At 39.7% G+C, this 17,861-nt stretch overlaps 1 protein-coding gene across 4 annotated transcripts in view; it reads right to left on the bottom strand.

Annotated features, from left to right (window-relative positions):
• The window catches only part of DLAT (dihydrolipoamide S-acetyltransferase), a 29,416-nt gene extending 22,086 nt beyond the window's left edge, over window positions 1-7,330 (bottom strand). For 3 of the 4 annotated variants that reach the window (XM_044669395.1, XM_044669397.1, XM_044669396.1), the window contains exons 1-5: window positions 7,022-7,330; window positions 6,560-6,661; window positions 6,109-6,233; window positions 5,824-5,971; window positions 1,627-1,753 (exon numbers count right to left, since the gene is read on the bottom strand). In XM_044669395.1, coding sequence (XP_044525330.1) covers window positions 1,627-1,753; window positions 5,824-5,971; window positions 6,109-6,233; window positions 6,560-6,661; window positions 7,022-7,288 — 769 coding nt within the window. In that variant the 5' untranslated portion in view covers window positions 7,289-7,330. Of the gene's footprint in view, window positions 1-1,626; window positions 1,754-5,823; window positions 5,972-6,104; window positions 6,234-6,559; window positions 6,662-7,021 lie in introns of those variants that run through there. The other variant, XM_044669398.1, reaches the window with a different exon arrangement.
• Between the last annotated feature and the right edge of the window lie 10,531 nt (window positions 7,331-17,861).

Genomic DNA, 17,861 nt, shown 5'->3' with positions numbered 1-17,861 from the left:
ATCCTCTTTTTAAAGAGCAGAGAGGAAAAAATACAAGCCAATAGGATGAAGGGACATACACAATAACAATGACAATTGTGACTACTAATATGATAAAGTCCCCTACAAAACAGAAAAGGATAGCAGACTGGAGTAGAAAGCAAAATCCAGTATATACCCTTTATAAGAAAATTTAAATAGTAAAAATTGCAATCAAGATCTCAAAGAGACAACAAAAATAACCTGTCAAAAACAAACTATGTTATGAGTAAAGGCAGTATACACAATGAGCTAATATCAATATTAATATAATAGTAACAAATGGCATAGCATCTAAATACTATAAATTATAAATAAAAAAATTATAATACTATAAATATTATAAATAATAAAGAATAAGGAGAAATAAAGAGTAAAACTCTAATAATGAGGGGGCTTCAATGTACTCCTTTCAAACCTAGAAAAGTCTAACAACCAAAAAAAAAAAAAAAAGAAAGAAAATTAAGGTTCTAAATAGAATTTTATAAAAGTTAGAGGAGATGGGTTTCTGACAAGACTGGGAAGGAAAAGAATGGAGTAACATACTTCTTAGTACAACATGGCAGGAACTTTTACATAAACTGGCCAAGTATTAAAACATTTTTTTAAAACCTACAAATAAATGCAGAAAAATAGAAATAGTAAGAACATCCTTTACTGACCATAATGCAATGAAAATTCTACTCAACAAAAAGCCATCCTAAATAATTATTAGGTCAAAGAATGTATCACAGAAATAATAGATCATTTTAAAGATAACAATGAGACAACATACCAAAATTTTTGGGATGCAGCCAAAGCAGTCCTTAGGGAAAAATGTATATCTCTAAGCACTTTCATCAACAAAAGAGAGAGAGAAAAAAAGATCAATGAATTGGGCATGCAACTAAAAAAAATTTAGAAAAACAATCAACTAAAAAAATCCAAATAAGTACCAAAATCAAAATATAAAAATCCAAGAGTAACAAAACTGAAAGCAGAAAAACCCAAAACCATTCAATGAATTAAAACTAAGTGCTGGTTTTAGGAAAAAATTAGTAATTTGATTAAAAATAAAAGAAAACCAAATTACTTATATGAAAAACGAAAATTCACATAAAATGAAGAAATAGATATCAGAAACTATTCTGTTCTACAATATGACAATAAAATGGACAATTCTGAAGATATTTACAAAACTATAAAATGCCTTAAGAGAAAAAAAATAATACAACCTCAGAAAAAGAAATTGAGCAAGCCATAAAAGAATTCCAAAAAAGATTATTTAACTCTTTCTTGTTTCTCCCCCCTCCTTATTTGTAAGAATACCCCTCTAGAGCCTAACTTTTCCTCCCAGAAATATCTAGTGTCACAATCATTGCTTGTGAAACAAAATCTAGTCTGAATACAGTTTCTAAACTGGCATTTTATTGGATGGATGAGAATCCTATTTGTCAATGATAAAGGAGTATATGGCCACTTTCATGGTGAAATTTGTCCTCACAAGATAAATTCTATCAGTTAGAAAATCTTCATGTTATCACACAATGGTTACAGGGTAGGATAGTAATCTTCTACCCCTTCTCTATAGTTATATGCCTTTGTCAGTTTCTGAGGTAAAAGTCTCACCTATTGTGGCTTTGTCAGTTTCTATCTCAGCCAGCAAGTCTCCTTCATTCAATTTCTCACCCACCTTCTTCTCCCACCTCTGAACTGTGCCCATAGTCATAGTGGGAGAGAGGGCAGGAAGCAGAACCTACAAAACGAAAAAACAAACAAAAGACACTTGTGTAGATTTTGCTTCAGACCAGGAGGCAGGCACTATGGACATAAAAGCAAGCCTCAAAAGAACCAGGAAGGCACATTTTATCTGGTGTCTGTAAATACAGTATTTTCTTGTACTGTATTAACAGAAATACCAGTTTTATGGCATTGGAACAATAATGATAAACCAGTTTCAAATCTTCCTCATGTTTTAGTCATGAAAGAAACTTAGTGTCCCAGTAACTTCCCAACATTTTGATTGTATTTTATCTGCAAAATTTGTTTTGCTCCAGTTTAATTTCCTATGAAATAGGAATTTGAATACACATGAATACTCTTTCTCTAAAGTAGTAGATAACTTAAGAAATCTGTTGAGATTTTCCTCTCAAGCTATCTCAAATAGTTAACCTGTCTCTGGATAATCATTGTGTAGAGGGAATTTCACCCCCTCCCCCTCCTGGATTGCCAACCCAGTTCATCCCATTTTTTTACATGCCAGTGCAGCATCAATGAAGGGTGTGGGTGGATCCCACCCGTCCCTACTTCCTTGAGCAGGCAAGTGAGGCAGAAGGAGAATCCTACAGGATGAACTACACGTGATCAGACTTAGAGTAAGAGATTTTAAATCTATGCTTATCTACCTTTTTCTATTTCAAGTGATTATTAATAATAATATGGAAAATAAGAACTTGGAGATATTAATTTTAATCTAATGAAATGGTAAAAGAATTCTTAATTTTCATTTGAAAAAGTCCTTGAGTATAGAATAGGGTGACTTTTGCAAAGCCTCGTCTGCTAACTCCGTCTGCTTTCATGTGCCTTTGCTGAGACAGATAAGCTGCTACCTCCATTTCTGAGTCTGACGCTTCTGTTGCGAGCCTGCCATGCAAACTGCTAAGAACTCTCCCCCACGTTCCCACACACACACGCTTTTTAGCTTAGATAAGGGTGGAGTGTTGGAGAAAGGAGCCCAAACCTTGAGGTTTGCACAGATGGGCCTAAGCTGAGCAGCACCAAAAATCCACGTGAATTCCAAGTGGCTCTGGGACCCACAAGGAACTCCTAATCCTTCCCAGCCCCATGACTCCCTACATAAATCACTTTAATTGGGCCTTGCTAGTAATTCAAGGACCTGTTACAGGTTTATTCTTTTTTTTTCCTCAGAATTTTATACACATAAGATTTTTATTTTTTCTTTATTATTTTTATTATTATGATTTTTGTCCAGAATTTAATCTTTGCTCTTTTAATTGGGATTTTTTTTGGGGGGGTTATTGGTTTTCTTTTGACAATTGCTTCATATACCTTATAACTCTAGCCATGTATCCTGGGGTGTTTCTGGTGTTAGTCAACACCCTCCTCAGGGGGGATTGTGTAATTATTCTAAAATCCAAGGTTTAAAATCTTTTGGAGAAATTTCAGGAAGAGAAACTTGCCAACACCTCAAATCAAGAAAGCGGATCTTTTTGGAGACAGTGCCATAAGGACGCCTGTGGAAGCCACACACTGCATAAAAAGATCCAGAATGAACTTAACTGAAGGGGGTTGAACATACTTATTCTGAATGTAAACTCTTCTGCCAAAGGGGACTGTCCCCTAAATTGGCATTTTGTCAATGTGTCGATCAATCACTTTTTTGTTTTCATCTTCTTTTATTTCCCTCTTATCTCTAACTCTTGTAGCTTCCTCTTAGAAAGTGCAATATTGTATGTACTTTTAGCTAGAAGATCTTTAAAGGTATAAGATAGTTAGGTTTAGATGATCCAATGGGGAGAGTAGTCTCCCAAAGGATGGGGGGGGGGGATTGTAGAGGGAATTTCACCCTCCCCCTCCTGGATTGGTGACCCAGTTCATCCCATTTTTTACATGCCAGCACTGGTTCATGAACATAAATAAATGGGTGTGGATGGACCCCACCTGTCTCTATTTCCCTGAGCAGGCAAGTGAGATGGACAGAGAATCCTGCAGGATGAACTGGTCAGACTTAAGAGTAAGAAAGAGGCTTTAAATCTATGCTTATCTGCTTTTTTCTATTTCAAGTGATTATTAATAAACTTTATGGAAAATAAGAACTTGGAAATATTAATTTTAAATCTAACACCATTATTAATACCAAAACAAAAGTTCAAGCATGAAGTTTCTTTTCTAGAGCTATAACGATTTATTCTTTTTTTTTTAACCTTATCTTCCATCTTAGAATCAATTCCATTTATCGGTTGCAAGACAACCGGGGCCTAATTTACTCACTGAGGGTCACATAGCTAGGAAATGTCTGAGGCTAGATTTAAATCCAGAACCTCAAGTTTCTAGGCCCAGTTCTCAATTCACTGAGCCACCCAGATGCCCCAACAATTTATTCTCGGGATAAATTCTATTTCTATTTTTAAGGAATAACCATGGCCCAGTCTAGTCTGTGAGTAGGGGTTTTTGCTATATTCTAACTGACAAATTAAAGAAATTTTTGTCTTTGTCTTTTTACTCAAAAGGAAGCATTCCAGACGCTAAAATCTCTAAGGAAGTAATGAGAATCAAGCAACAAACCTTTTCCAACAGGAATTTTTAAACTTTTCATAGGAGGCTCTTAGCAGCACTTTTCATAAAAATGATTTATAAGCTTGTCAAAGGAGCCACAATAATTCTGTAATTCCCATCACAATGGTACTTTACTCAAATACTCCCCCAACAATAGTAAATCAGGTGACCCAGACCAAAAGCAATCTTCTTTTCAAATTGTATCATTCAAATTAATGGAATAATTTTTTTTTAAATCCATGACTTATCTAAAATGCATGATTAAGGAAGGATTCTGAGAATGGCACATAATGGAGATAATAACAAAAAAAAAAGGGGGGGGCACAATTATACCTTATTCAAAGAAATATAACAAGGATACACAATGAAGAAATACTAGTTTAAACTGAAAATACCAGCTTTTCATTGGTAATAGCCAAGAAGATTACAAAAGCATATTACATCTCCTCCCATGTCAAAAGAAACATTTCCTTTTTGGAAACCTCTACAACTTTAAAAGTGGTAAAGGTCAGAACCATATAAATAGTTAATCTAACTTTTTTGGGGGGAAGGGGAGAATATTGCTAGATATTTTCTCCTCTTGATCTCTAAAATTAATAAATAAATCTATCATAAATAGATACTAGATCTATTTCAAGTAACTCTGGTCTATCTCAATGTTTATTTTGCTAATTAGTTTACTGTCAAAAAATGTTATTTAACATTTTGTTTCTAAACGGTGATATTATTTCTAAGATGCCCATTTACACATATAAAACTCTTTAATTGTTGTCAGTTTTCTAACTTAATAAACTCTCTCAATATTGCTGGCTCCATGTAGTTGAAAGCTATATATGTAAATGAAAAATAGGAATCGCCCCATTTAAATTTAGAGCACATTTAATCAAATGCAAAGAAAAGGAAGTTGATAAACATATCTCTGTGTTTATATTATACTATGCTTACAAAGCAAAAATTCATAAAAATTGATTATGGACTTAATTTACTATACTTGCAATATCTCCATCAAAGAAAGAAGAAAACTTTAAACTCCTAGATCTAGTTCTACAAGTAGAGACACACCCAGGCTCAGAAAGGTTAAAGGAGCTGTCCAAGGTCACAAGCATGAATAGGATTCATTTCACATACTTATTAAATTCTAACAAAGTATAAGTGACTGTGCCAGACACTGGAGACACAAAAATAAAAAAACTTAAGTCCTTGCTTTTAAGAAGCTTATGTTGGACTAAGGAATACAACACATGCATATACAGGTAAATAGAAGGGAATGAATACTTAAAAACTGGTAGAATTAACTACAGCTTCACAGAAAAGGTATCCCCTGACCTTAATTTTAAAGGAATATTTTGAAAGGCAGAACTTAGGTCGAAGTGAACCCTCCAAGCATGGTAATATTTTTGAGTTTTCATGCTCGCTATTTACTCTGAAACTGTTTCATCCTTAATGTATTTCAGTTAGTAACACACATGAAAAGGAATAAATAATTAACTCAAAAGGTAAATTCTAGAGTGTTCAATAGTTAAGCCTTACTTGCAAATGAGGAGGATATGAGCTCCCTGGAGCCTGGAGAGAAGGTGATGAAGCCACAGGAGCAGAGGGAGGAGCTGTAGAAACCTGGGGAGTGGTTGCTGCTGTGGAATCCAAGGTATAATTTTTAAATGCATCCACATCCTCCATTCTAAGGCATGAGGAAAACACACAAATATAGGGACATTTTAGTTTTCCCTATGAGTCGTGGAGGGCAAGGCAACTTCAGACCATCTCTCACATCAATATTCAATTATTGCACAATATGATGAAATATAGAGTACTTACTTTTCAACAGTAATACAGATGACTGCTCCAACAGGAACATCTCTGGTACCTTCAGGAACAATTATTTTAGCCAGGTAGCACTCTTCTAGGCTCTCAAATCCAACAGTGGCTTTATCTGTTTCAACCTTTAAATACAAGACATGGTATATTTATACACTTAAAGTTGGACTGGCATTTGTTAATTTAATCTGGCATTTTATAAGTTCACAAGAAAAGTAGAAATAAAGTTTCCATCTTTGTAAAGAGATCACAGAAGCTATTAAAAGTTTCTCAGATAAAAACTTGCTAGGCCATTTGTAGAACAGTCAAACTTATCAAAGATATCTCAAAGAACTGCAGTAGACTTCAGATTACTACTCAAATGCAGAATTAAAAGTTAGTTTAGCAAAGTTAACTATGAAGTGCCTCATTCTGAAACGTTTTATGGTAAGCATCTCTGCAAACTACTTACTTCTGCTATAAGGTCACCCTCATTGATCTTTTCCCCTTCCTTTTTCTCCCAGCGGGCAATGGTCCCTGCCTGCATTGTGGGGGAAAGAGAAGGCAAAGGAACCTGGAAGAAAAAAAAAAAAAAAAGAGGAAACACCTGCTTAAAAAAAAAAGTGAAACACTGCTTCTTACCTCTTTATAGTCCCTTCACTGGCTTTAGGGGTCTTTTTTAGAACCCAGTGGGACGCTACAACTTCTTGCTTTAGCCCCTTGCAGTGGATTTGACAAGGATGCTACCTTTCAACTGACATTTCCATTCTGTCATTCACACGCAGTCCCAGAAGCGCTACAAGTCTCCACCTGGCTTCCAGCACCAGGATGGGGTGGGAGTGTGGTGGGAAGGTGGTCTCATTCTGGTTAGGCCTTCCCAACAGCCGGTCCAGGTCTGAAAGCCCCTGACCCCGGGGGTCAGGGGGAGCCTCACCTTCTGGTGTGGAGGAAGACTGTACCAGCGTCGTCCAGGGGCCCCCAAGACTTGCAGCAGCAGGAGAGGCGCCCGTGGCATGGCCCCGGAGGCAGAGCCAAGACCCCAGGCCCGCAATGCTCTAGCCCTGCTGTGGAAAGAACGGGCCAGGCTCAGGGGCGCAGCTGGGACCGGCCCTCCCGGGGCTTCCCTCGGGGCCGCGGCCGGGCTCCCAAACCCCGTCCGCGGGGCTGCGCACCGAGCTTGCCGTGCGCACACTCGCCACATCGTGCCACCGAGAACTGGGCCCGGGAGCCGCAGCCTCCACCACGGCCGTCTCCTGTATGACCTCCTGGACCACCGTGCGGCACTGCCGTCAACCGCGCCTCGCCGTACCGCCGTACAGTGTCGTAAATGAGCGAGAGAAGTCCCGCCCCTCCGCCCAATTCCTCCAGCTACCAGCTGAGAGAGAACAAGCTGGGAGCGGAGCATCGGGGTGTGTGAAGAAGAAGCGAGTTGTGGAGTCGGGGAGAGGAAAAGAAGGAGAAGGAGGGAGTAAGAAAGAGGAGGAAAAGAAGGAGAAGGAGGGAGTAAGAAAGAGAGAGGAGGAAAGAAGAAGCAGAGAGGAGCAGACGGAAGAGGAGCAAATGGGGGAAGGAGAAAAAGAGGAAAGGGACTTGGCCCGAGGGGCTACTTCCTCTTCCATCTGCCCCTTTTCCTCAATTGTTTCCAAGGTACAGTTTGGATTTGAAGCTGGAAGGGATTCGTAGAAATTCTCTACTCCCACCCTTCACTTTTCTGATAAGGAAACTAAGGTCCAGGGACCTCCTTTTAAATGGCTTCCGCAAGGCCACACATTGAGGAATTGCAACGAGGGTTGCCCATTGCACCAGAAGAGGACCAAAATGACATCACTAGTGGTGATTTTTTGACTAGCCAAGAACTTGGACTTAAATGAGGCAGAGCTACAGAAAGTCTTCAGCCCCACTCTCTCATCCACAATCATCTACTTCCATGGACAAAAGACAAGTCAGGAGGACTGGTGATGGCCCAGGAGTGGATGACATCTGCTCTTCCATGTTTGACCAAGCTGGAAGTATTCAACAGCGCCTGCTTTAACTGCCTTTGTGGCTGTTGGAACAAATTGTTCTTATCCCATTCTCTCATCCTTAGGGTAGACACCCCCCACCCCAAGTCACTGACAGAGTTTGAAGCTTGATTTGTTACCTTCATTCTGGTTTACCCAGTCTTACTAAAGGATTTTATCAGGATTTAACTTCTATGTATGCTTCAGCTTCTTGGAGCCCCAGGTGATAGTGAGATGACAGGTGGGCACCAAAAATGAATGGGTAGCCCTGAAAAGGGTTTGACAAGTCTGTACAGCAACAGAAAAAAATCCTTATTTACTCACTTAAGGTTATAGAATTAGAAATGGAAAAAAGTTAGAGACGTTTTCAGATGAGGCACAGAGAGCCTAAGTGGCCTGTTACCCAAGGAAGGCAGAGGGCAAAAGGCAGAATCAGGATTTTAATTCAGCACTTTCTAGGGTACCCCGCAGCTAGGTGGCAAAGTGGATCAAATTCTGGCCGGGAGCTGAGGACCTGAGTTCAAATATGGCCTAAAACACTATCTGTGTGACCCTGGGCAAGTCATTTAACCCTGTTTGCCTCTGTTTTCTTTTTTGGAAAGTGAGCTGGAGAAAAATGGCAAACCAATCCAGTATCTTGGCCATGAAAACCCCAAATGGAGGCATGAAGATTCAGACTTGAACTAAAATTCACTACACTACACTTCAACTTCCTTTTATAGCTGATCAGACTGAGAACTAAAGATTAAAAAGGACTTGTCCTATATTTATGGTGGAGTAGTAAAATGCAGGTCCCTTGAAACAAAATACAATGTCCCTTGCCACTATAACACTGCCTAAGTTTTATCAGAGGATCCCCTGTATCCAACAGCTGGGGCTCCCAACTTCAGAGTTCATGGCCTGAAATTTAGGGCTGGAAGAAGCAAGGAGAGAATGTGAATCTTGCTAAAATTGCTAGCACATAATGAAGGTTAGACTAGTAACCCCACCTGCCTGCCTGAGGTTATTATTGTGTAACCTAAAGGACTTTTAACATTGTGTAACTGATTCCATTCAGTGTCATGCTAAGAGATTTGATTCAGTAATTATCATAGAAAAAAAGTCAGGTTATAGAGCCTGAAGGAGTGTTATAGATAATTATTTTACTGCTATAAAGGAAGTGTTAACGGTTTTTCTGCTGCCTAAATATAACTATTACTTCCTTAATCAACAAGAGGATTATAGGCCGAATCAGTCATGCCCTTTGGTCCCATATATAAGCCATCCAACAGTTACAGAATTGGAGGTAATCAAATCTGTGGACCAATGGTGCTGTGAGATTCCCTATAGAAAGGCTAGAAAGAAGTGTGGCACCTCCTCTCCCTCCAATGAAAAAAGTTTGGAATCATAGTATCCTCTGTCTTGAAGCTGAAAAACAAATAGCCTGAATCTCTTCTCTCTAGCTCTCATCAACTTGACCTACCCATCTCATGAGTAAAAAGAATCCCATATAATTGACCCTCTGATCCAAAGGTTATGTTAGGCACAGTTTTACTCTCCCTGAGGGGGGCACCCCATCCAGAAAGCAGAATCACCTTGAGCAAGTTTGAGGCCCAGTTGAGGAAAGAGAAATACTTTACACAGATGCTCAATGTCAACTTGGAAAAACACAGAACCACTAAAGTAGTCATAAAACCAAATCTTTAATCAGGAAGAAACAAGCCCTTAATTGTGTTAACTTAGAAAAAACACAGAACTATTAAATAGTCATAACCACTCTTTAATCAAGGGAAAGGGGGGAACAGGGCTGATTAGGCCTCTTATACAGAGCTGTGCCTTATACAGAGTCCAAGGATTGAACACTGCTTCACTCTGCTCCCTGACCCCCTGGGAGTGACACCACGCTAGATTACCACTCCTAGGAACAAAGGAAATTGGGGAACTTATATATCATTTGGAAAGATCCAGGGGCTGGGAAAGATGATTGACATTATACTGGTAAGGATGGGATTTACAATCAAGCTTGGGAAAGGAATCATAGCCAGAGGCTAGGGTGTAAGGGAAGGGGCTACTTACAATGGATACTAAAGGATGGTCCCTGCCCAGGTGTGCCTTCCTGGGACAGGGTCTTTGATACAAAGGGGAAGACTACCTAAGACAAAAGGGTATTTAGCATTTACCCTGGGGTCTATTATTCAGTCTGCAACTGCTAGTCTGAGATTCCCTTCAGGGTGGATTCTCACAAACTGGGAACAAGCACAAGCTTTGGGGGTCTCCAACCTACAAGCTATTTCTAAAACTTGGGGTTCATCCTATCTCACTAGGCCACAAGTTTGGAGTATCTAGATTCCACTTCGACAATTAGCTGCCAAACAGAGCAAAGCACTAAATACCACACAGTCAAAACTCTGGGGCTCTGAGGATGGTGTCTCTGAGAGATTTACTGCCATAGAATAATAGAACTTGGGGATTTATATACCTTTGGGGGAATATAGTACAGCAAATATACACTGACAGGTGTGAAGATGAGATTAATCCTTGTTGTACCCAAATTTTAATACCTAACCCAGGTTCATGGCCGAAGGAAGAATTACACTGACAATGCAATATGCCAGAAGAGGCTCATTCTTTACTAGCAATAATAGCTAGGGTCCCTAGGCAGAGAGGCATGCCTGAATGACCCCTTGGAATTCTCAGCCAAGAGTTTATATAGAAATGTTTGGGGAAGGGGGTTGGTACATACATAATTATCAAGGTAGTGTCAGGGGCAGGTGGTCAGGAAGCATCTGGGGAGGTGGGGTTTCAGGGACAGGGGTCTGGAAGCATTTGGCAAATATACATTAAATAGGCAAATATTGTTAAGCAGGCAAACATAGACAAACGTTCCTCAAGAAGGTTAATATCCATCAGATAAGATAGCTTCAGTTTTAGGTTTATGATAGGGGGAGATAAGGAAGACTGTACTGGGAAACCTTGGGGGCTGGGGGTAGCTTGTCCAAGCCAGAAATAGTTCAGTAGACTGCCAGATTGATTTTTAAATCCAACAATCCTATCCTGCTTATTTTAAGATTTAACCACCAAAGGTATAAAAATTACCACTTAATGAAGGGGAAAGTAAGAGCATGAATCATGTAACCATGTTAACTTTTCTAAAAAATAAAAATTATTAAATGAAAAAAAAAATTACCACTTAATTCTCAAGTGAGGGAGGTCTGTGACCCATGTGTGCAAAAGTGGTTGTCAAATCAGAATTGACTGACTGCCCCCTGGGCAGTCCTAAGCAAAGCCTTTGCTGTAATTGGTACATGTGAAATGAGAAGAATGCACAGGAAGTGATGCAGAAGCTGCACCGTTAAAAGGGAGTTAGGGGCAGCTGGGTAGCTCAGTGGAGTGAGAGTCAGGGCTAGAGACAGGAGGTCCTAGGTTCAAACCCAGCCTCAGCCACTTCCCAGCTGTGTGACCCTGGGCAAGTCACTTGACCCCCATTGCCCACCCTTACCAATCCTCCACCTATGAGACAATACACCAAAAAGTACAAGGGTAAAAAAAAAAGGGAGTTAGAACTTCCTGTGAATCAGTTCTTTTTGACTCTTCGGCCTTGAATTGGACCTGGAGGAACTCTGGCTGGGACCTTGGACTTGGTGAGACTGTTCTTAAATCTCTCCCTTAGAACTATAGGTTGTGAGTAAAAAAGGCTGACTCCCTTAGCCTCCCTGGAGGTACTAGCCTCTGAGGGGCCCTTGATTGGGAGGAGGCCCTGTGGCTAAAATCCTTGTTAATTGACTTTTACGTTCTCCAGCTGGGCCTCTGGAGCCCTGCCAGAGTAAAACCAAGACTTGAACACATAATCTAGTTCATTAAGCTAGATCTCTTACTCTACCCTCTTCTCATTTCTCTACTTTCACTCTCTCCTATATTTTATAAATAAATTGCTAAAAATCATTTTAGAATTGATATTTATTCAATTCTTGGTTATCATCCCTTTTAATATTCACTCCAACCAAACCATAATAATTTTCCCCTTTACATTGTGGCAACCACTTTTTAATCTTGACACATGTTACAAGCAGGCTTGGGAAAGAGGCTGTAGCTAGAGGCTAGGGTATCAGGGAGTGGTCTAACTTACAATGGATACAAAAGTATGGTTCCTGCTTGATATTGGTCTTCTTGGGAATGGATTTCTGATACTACAGGGAAACTTCTAAGACAAAAAGAGTGATTGAGGGTTTAAGCATTTCTATCACTCCTAATCAGGACATTTAATGGATGCTTGGTAATCTATTGTTCAGTCTAAGATAAAGTCAGTTTGGGACTTTCCCTAAAGGCAAGTTCCAAAGAGACAAAAGCAAATTGGGGTTTCCAGAAATCAAGTTGACAACAGATACTGGTCCCAAGGGAGGAAGCAACTTCTGGAACCTAACCCTGGCAGCAGAAAAAAGAGCTAGCTAAGGACTAAAGAGAGAACTAGCTCATAATACCTAGAGTTGGGCCTCAGTGAAATCTGCATGAGACAAAGGACTTCCCAGTCCTGCAGTTCTAGAGTTGCAGTTCTAGAGTCCAGTCCATTTAGAGTTTTATCCTGTTGAACAAAACCAAGCCTATATCTGATGTTTGTTAGCCTGAATATTGGGCATGTGACCTAAGTGTCCCTTAGAGAGACATCTGTGTTATTATTATAGTAAAGCACTCAAGATAGAATTTAATGCTTGTACACCTAGAATTACAGATATTATTTAATCATATTAATGATATAATTACATTCAGATTGAGAAGAAGTAGAGTGAAAAGAGACCCTAGGTTAGACACTCAGCTCTGGTACATATGTGACCCTTGGCAAATCAGTTAACTACTCTACTTCAGTTTCTTCATCTACCAAAAAAAAAACTTTATAACAATTCAAGAAGTTCTCTAATCAACTAAAGTGAATTATAGTCTTAGCCATAGGAGGAAGGCTTGTAAATCATCATAGAGGTATCTGCTTTTTCCCCAGTCAGCCAAGAAGTCCAACAGTCCTCCTTTCTGGTAGGCTCTACTTTTCCCTGGACCTATGAAATCCACCTGACATGATAACAGAAAATGGGTAAGACCAAGTTGTTCTTGCACATCTCAGATCCCTGCAATTTGGATCCTCCTTCCTGCCCCCTTCATCTCTCTCTGGTGATATCTCCTTTCCTTCCACATATCCATATGGCAACTGCTCTTGGCTTCCTTCTGCTCTGTCAGAGGGATCTCTGGAGCTTCTTGCTGTGCTCTCCAAAGGGGACATCCTTTCCTGCTACTTCAGAGTACCCATATGAAACCAATGGTTTCCTTTGGAGGGACTATGTGGGTAGAGCAGGCTTTCTCCAGGGAACTGAGTCCATTTTGTGTCTGATATCTTTCAGAATTTCTGTTTGAGAATGATCTCTGGTCTGATTATTTTAAAATTTTCAGTAAAAGGGGATGCCCAGTGAGATTTCCAAAAAGGCTGAGTCTACTTGGGCTAAAAGAGAAACATTAAAGAGGAAAGAAGAAAACCTTTAGATGCAAAATAGACAGTCCCAGTCACAGAAAGAGCATGAGACTTAAATACCTTAATTGCATATGAAAAAGACACCAAGAAAATGGTGCTTCTTGGGCATAGATTAAATTCATACCATTGAACCTAGCCTTTCATCTATATAAAATTCCTAAAGGAGAATAGGAAGTAAAAAAGACCATACTGAAACTAATCACCCTAAAGGGTCACATAGAGTAGCTTACATAAAGTATTTTTCAAAAGAAAAGTCAAACCTTTTCCCATCTCCTGGAGATGACAAATAACTTCAGACCTGATTCCCTGAGGGAGTCAAAGAAGCATTTGTGGATCATAAGGTTAGGTTTGTTACCTTGGCTAAAAGAGCACTAAAGTACTCCAGTTGAAAAGAGCATGATATTCTTCTACATGTATTTTCATGAAAAATATATTTCCATTTTATTCATTTTTGTAAGTGAATAATCTTATAAAACCAAAACCCGAAATCATATATCCAAATAAACAAGTGATAAATCATATGTTTTTATATGAATTTTTATTCCAACAGTTCTTTCTCTGGAGGTAGATAGTATCCTTTCATAAGTCCTTCAAAATTGGCCTGTTAGTAGCAAAGTCTATCACATTTGATCATTCCTCAATATTTTAGTTACTGTGCATAATGTTCTCCTGGTTCTGCTCATTTCATTCTGCACACAATATTTCTCTAACTGAAAAGACAGTAGTGCTTCCCAATAGTGACTACCCATTGAAAAACACACTCAGGGATGTACACTGGTTAAGTGACTTGCCCAGGGTCACATAGCTAGAAAGTGTCTAAAGCCAGATTTAAATCCAGGACCCCCTGTCTGTAGGCCTGGCTCTCAATTTATTGAGCCGTCTAGCTGCCTACACCTACCACTGTATTTTAAGTTCATGCCTACTCTACCTGCTTCCATGGATTTTGGAAGTATTTGTGGGAGGTCCCTCATGTTGGAAAAAATGCTTTGTAACTACTGTTTTTGCTATGCCATTTGAGTAAATGCCCTTGCTAAAGAACTAAATGAGCCTATTAGCAATTGTTAAGGGGAAGCACACTAGTGAAGGCTACTCACAGGGTTGTTCCTAAAACCCTGGGAGGAATAATAGCCCCCTCTGGGGGACCCAACTTGCCATTTAATCTTGGGGATTGTTGCATTATAACAAGTTCAAGCTTCTACCTGGCATTCAAGACCCTTCCACAACCCACCTTCCTTTTCCTGCTTTATCTCATATTGATCACCTCCATGTACACAATCATGGTGGACGGAATTTCAGAGACCATTGTTATGACTAAAAATGATAAAGCCTGATATTATAAGAGAAATTAATATTTTAATTGCCATGGCCATGTTGGTAAAATATAAATGACCACGCCTGACTATCTTTTAAATTTACCGCCAGTGCCCATCCTGTCTCTCTCGTATGCCAGCCAGCCCACTCAGGTAACCAAGAGGCCGTCTCCAGGCCACCCTCTGAATTTAAGCTGCCATATACATTGACGTCCCCACGTCCAAAAACCGGAAACCCATTGGATCACAAGGAATGTAGTCTCAAAGTCCCCACGTGTCCACAGGAAGTTTGTAAGATACTTTTAAAAGGTACCTCCCTGAATTCCAAACACACGCCATCTAATCCAAACCATATCTGACCAAAAATATCCTCTAAAACAGGGGTTGGCAACGTATGGCTCTCAAGCCATATCTGGCTCTTTTGAGGGTCAGATATGGCTCTTTCTGCAGGAGCCATAAAGTCAATTTTTTTTCAGGCTCTTTTACAGGAGCGCACACTGTTACAGGAGCGCACACTGTGAGCACTGTACGGCTCTCATGAAATTACATTTTAAAAAATGTGGCGTTTATGGCTCTCACAGCCAAAAAGGTTGCCGACCCCTGCTCTACAACATGCCCAACAAATGGTCATCTAGTTTTTCCTGGAAGACCTCAAGGAAAGGGAACCACATTTCCTCCTAAGACAACCATTTCACTTTTGGAATATATTTGTTAAATTCTTGTTAGCTCTAACTATTAGGAATTTTCCTCTTCCCTAAAAGCCAAATTTTTCCTCTCTCAAACTTATTTCCATTGCTCCTAGCCCTACCCTCTGAAGCTAACTGAAACAAGTTTAATTCCTCTTCCAGAAGACAGCTTCAAGTATTTGAAGTGTAAGGAATTAAAATTAAGAGTTTGACTAAATATGTGAGAATTCTAAAATAATATGGTGGTCACCAATTTAAAATATTATAGCTCAAGTCAAAATGACTTTTAATAGCTTTTATTTACAAAGAGGTGGAGTGAAAGTAGAGAAATTCAAAAAGAGGGTAGAGCAGATGTTTAGCCAATCACACTAAATATTGCTCAGGTGCTCAGCTCAGCCCAGTCAAGGCTTGTTAACCCTTGACCAGAGGACCTGGAGTTCCACCCACGTGGCCTCCTCCAAGAGGGGAAGGCCTCTCTGAAACTAATTTCTCTCCAGAAGCCAGAAAAGGAAGGCCAGCTATTCACCCACCCAAGAGCCAATCCAAGAGCCAAGGCCCCAAGTAGAAGCTGAGGTCCAAGTTGTAGCTCCAAGCAACAGTACCCGTCCAAGATCCTCCAAATTAAAGATTCAAGCCGAAGACAACTCCACTGAAGACTTTCAGGATTTTTTATAGTCACTTCTTGTCTCTTCCCCTCTTCACAGGGGCCAATCACAGCTTTCAAATTGCCTAGCACTGCCCAGTGTGGGTAGTGTCTGGAGGCAGTGTCTGGGGGATCCACACCTCATCCTCTGAAGGTGTCAGCTCTTATTTAAGGTTTCACAAATTTCTGATTGATTGAGTTAAAAGGGTGGAGCGCTCCAAGCAAGTGACTTGTGAACTCTCTTACTTGATAAAGGAATTGTTAAGTAGGGGTTAAGAAAGCGTTAACTCAAAATAGACAAAGAGAATAAGGAATTCCCTTTCATAGAAGACAGCTCTCAAATGCCACCTCTATATTCTGGCCAAACTAGATAACTCTCCATCTCATCTCCTGAACATGAACTGTTCCCATACCTCCATGCTTTGCCTCTGACTATTCCCTATGGTAGGATAGAATGGAATGTCCTACCTCTTCTCTTTTCCTATTCAATTCCTACCCAACAAAGTATCAAAAAGTATCTCAAAAGCTATCGATTATCAAGTGTACCTTAATGTTGACATTAGGGAACTTATAAAATAGGAAATTTTTCATACCTTCAATGTTTATTTATTTATAAAACTGAGCTTATATTCATGACAGCAAACTCCACAAAGTCCAAATTAGGGAGATAGCATGGTATAGTAGTTAGAGATTTAATACCAGGAAAAAATCTAGGTTATTATCCTCCCTCTGACATATATTGGCAAGTCGCTGAACTTCTCAATACTCTGGGCAACTCTCCCAAGTTTTTAAGTTACAAAGAAAGTGCTGACCAGCAGTGTTAGATGGTTTCTTTATCAGGGCCCCTATTACCAATGAAATCATAGGCACACTCTTACTCCTATTCCTAATAGAAGCCTTCCTTGATTTGTTGGCAATGAACTTCTCCCTCAGACCTCAGAACGCTTTTATAACTTCTCATTCACTTCTCAGGTAGTTTTGTGTCTATTGCTATTTGTATTGGTTTTGATTTTGAAATTATATAGAAATTTCAGAATTATAAAGTACCATCTTTCCTCATACAACTAATAAAATGTTTGAGGCCTGATTGAAAATGAGGACTCCTGACACCAGGTTCAGAAGTCATTTGATTTTGTTGAGTTACATCTCTACACTCTTAAGAACTCTTGAGACCACTATGTGCAGGGACTTTGTCTTATTATGGAAACTATTTTCTCTAAAGCCTAGCATAGTGCTTAACAGATAGTAAATGGGAGGCCAAAAAACGTTTATCGGTGATATTTTATGTGGGGAATTTACATTTATAACTCCTCATTACTATGTAATGGAAGCTCTGTTTGTAGTTCTCTTGTTTTAGAAGATCCAAGAACAAAAGTACATTTCAACATTTACATGATCTCACTGATGAACTTCCTCCAACAGTGCTGATCAAAATTCTTCCATGTTTTCATTATATTCTTGTTCAGATTCTCCCCCAAGTCCCCCATGAGCATTAGAGAGTACTCTAGAGGTTTCCTACCCCCATGATTAAGAGGTTTTTCTCTAGGATAGGGATGGCAAAACTTGTAAACATGGAGTGCTGGGCCCCACCCTAACCTTACCCAACACAACCCCCCCCTTCACCCCCTCCTTCCCCCCCCCCCC

This window comes from Gracilinanus agilis, chromosome 3 (genome assembly GCF_016433145.1).
Source record: "Gracilinanus agilis isolate LMUSP501 chromosome 3, AgileGrace, whole genome shotgun sequence".
In the NCBI taxonomy this organism is placed as follows: Eukaryota; Metazoa; Chordata; class Mammalia; order Didelphimorphia; family Didelphidae; genus Gracilinanus; species Gracilinanus agilis.
The sequence above is the reverse complement of the archived record's forward strand: the minus strand, read 5'-3'. Positions and strand labels throughout refer to the sequence as shown.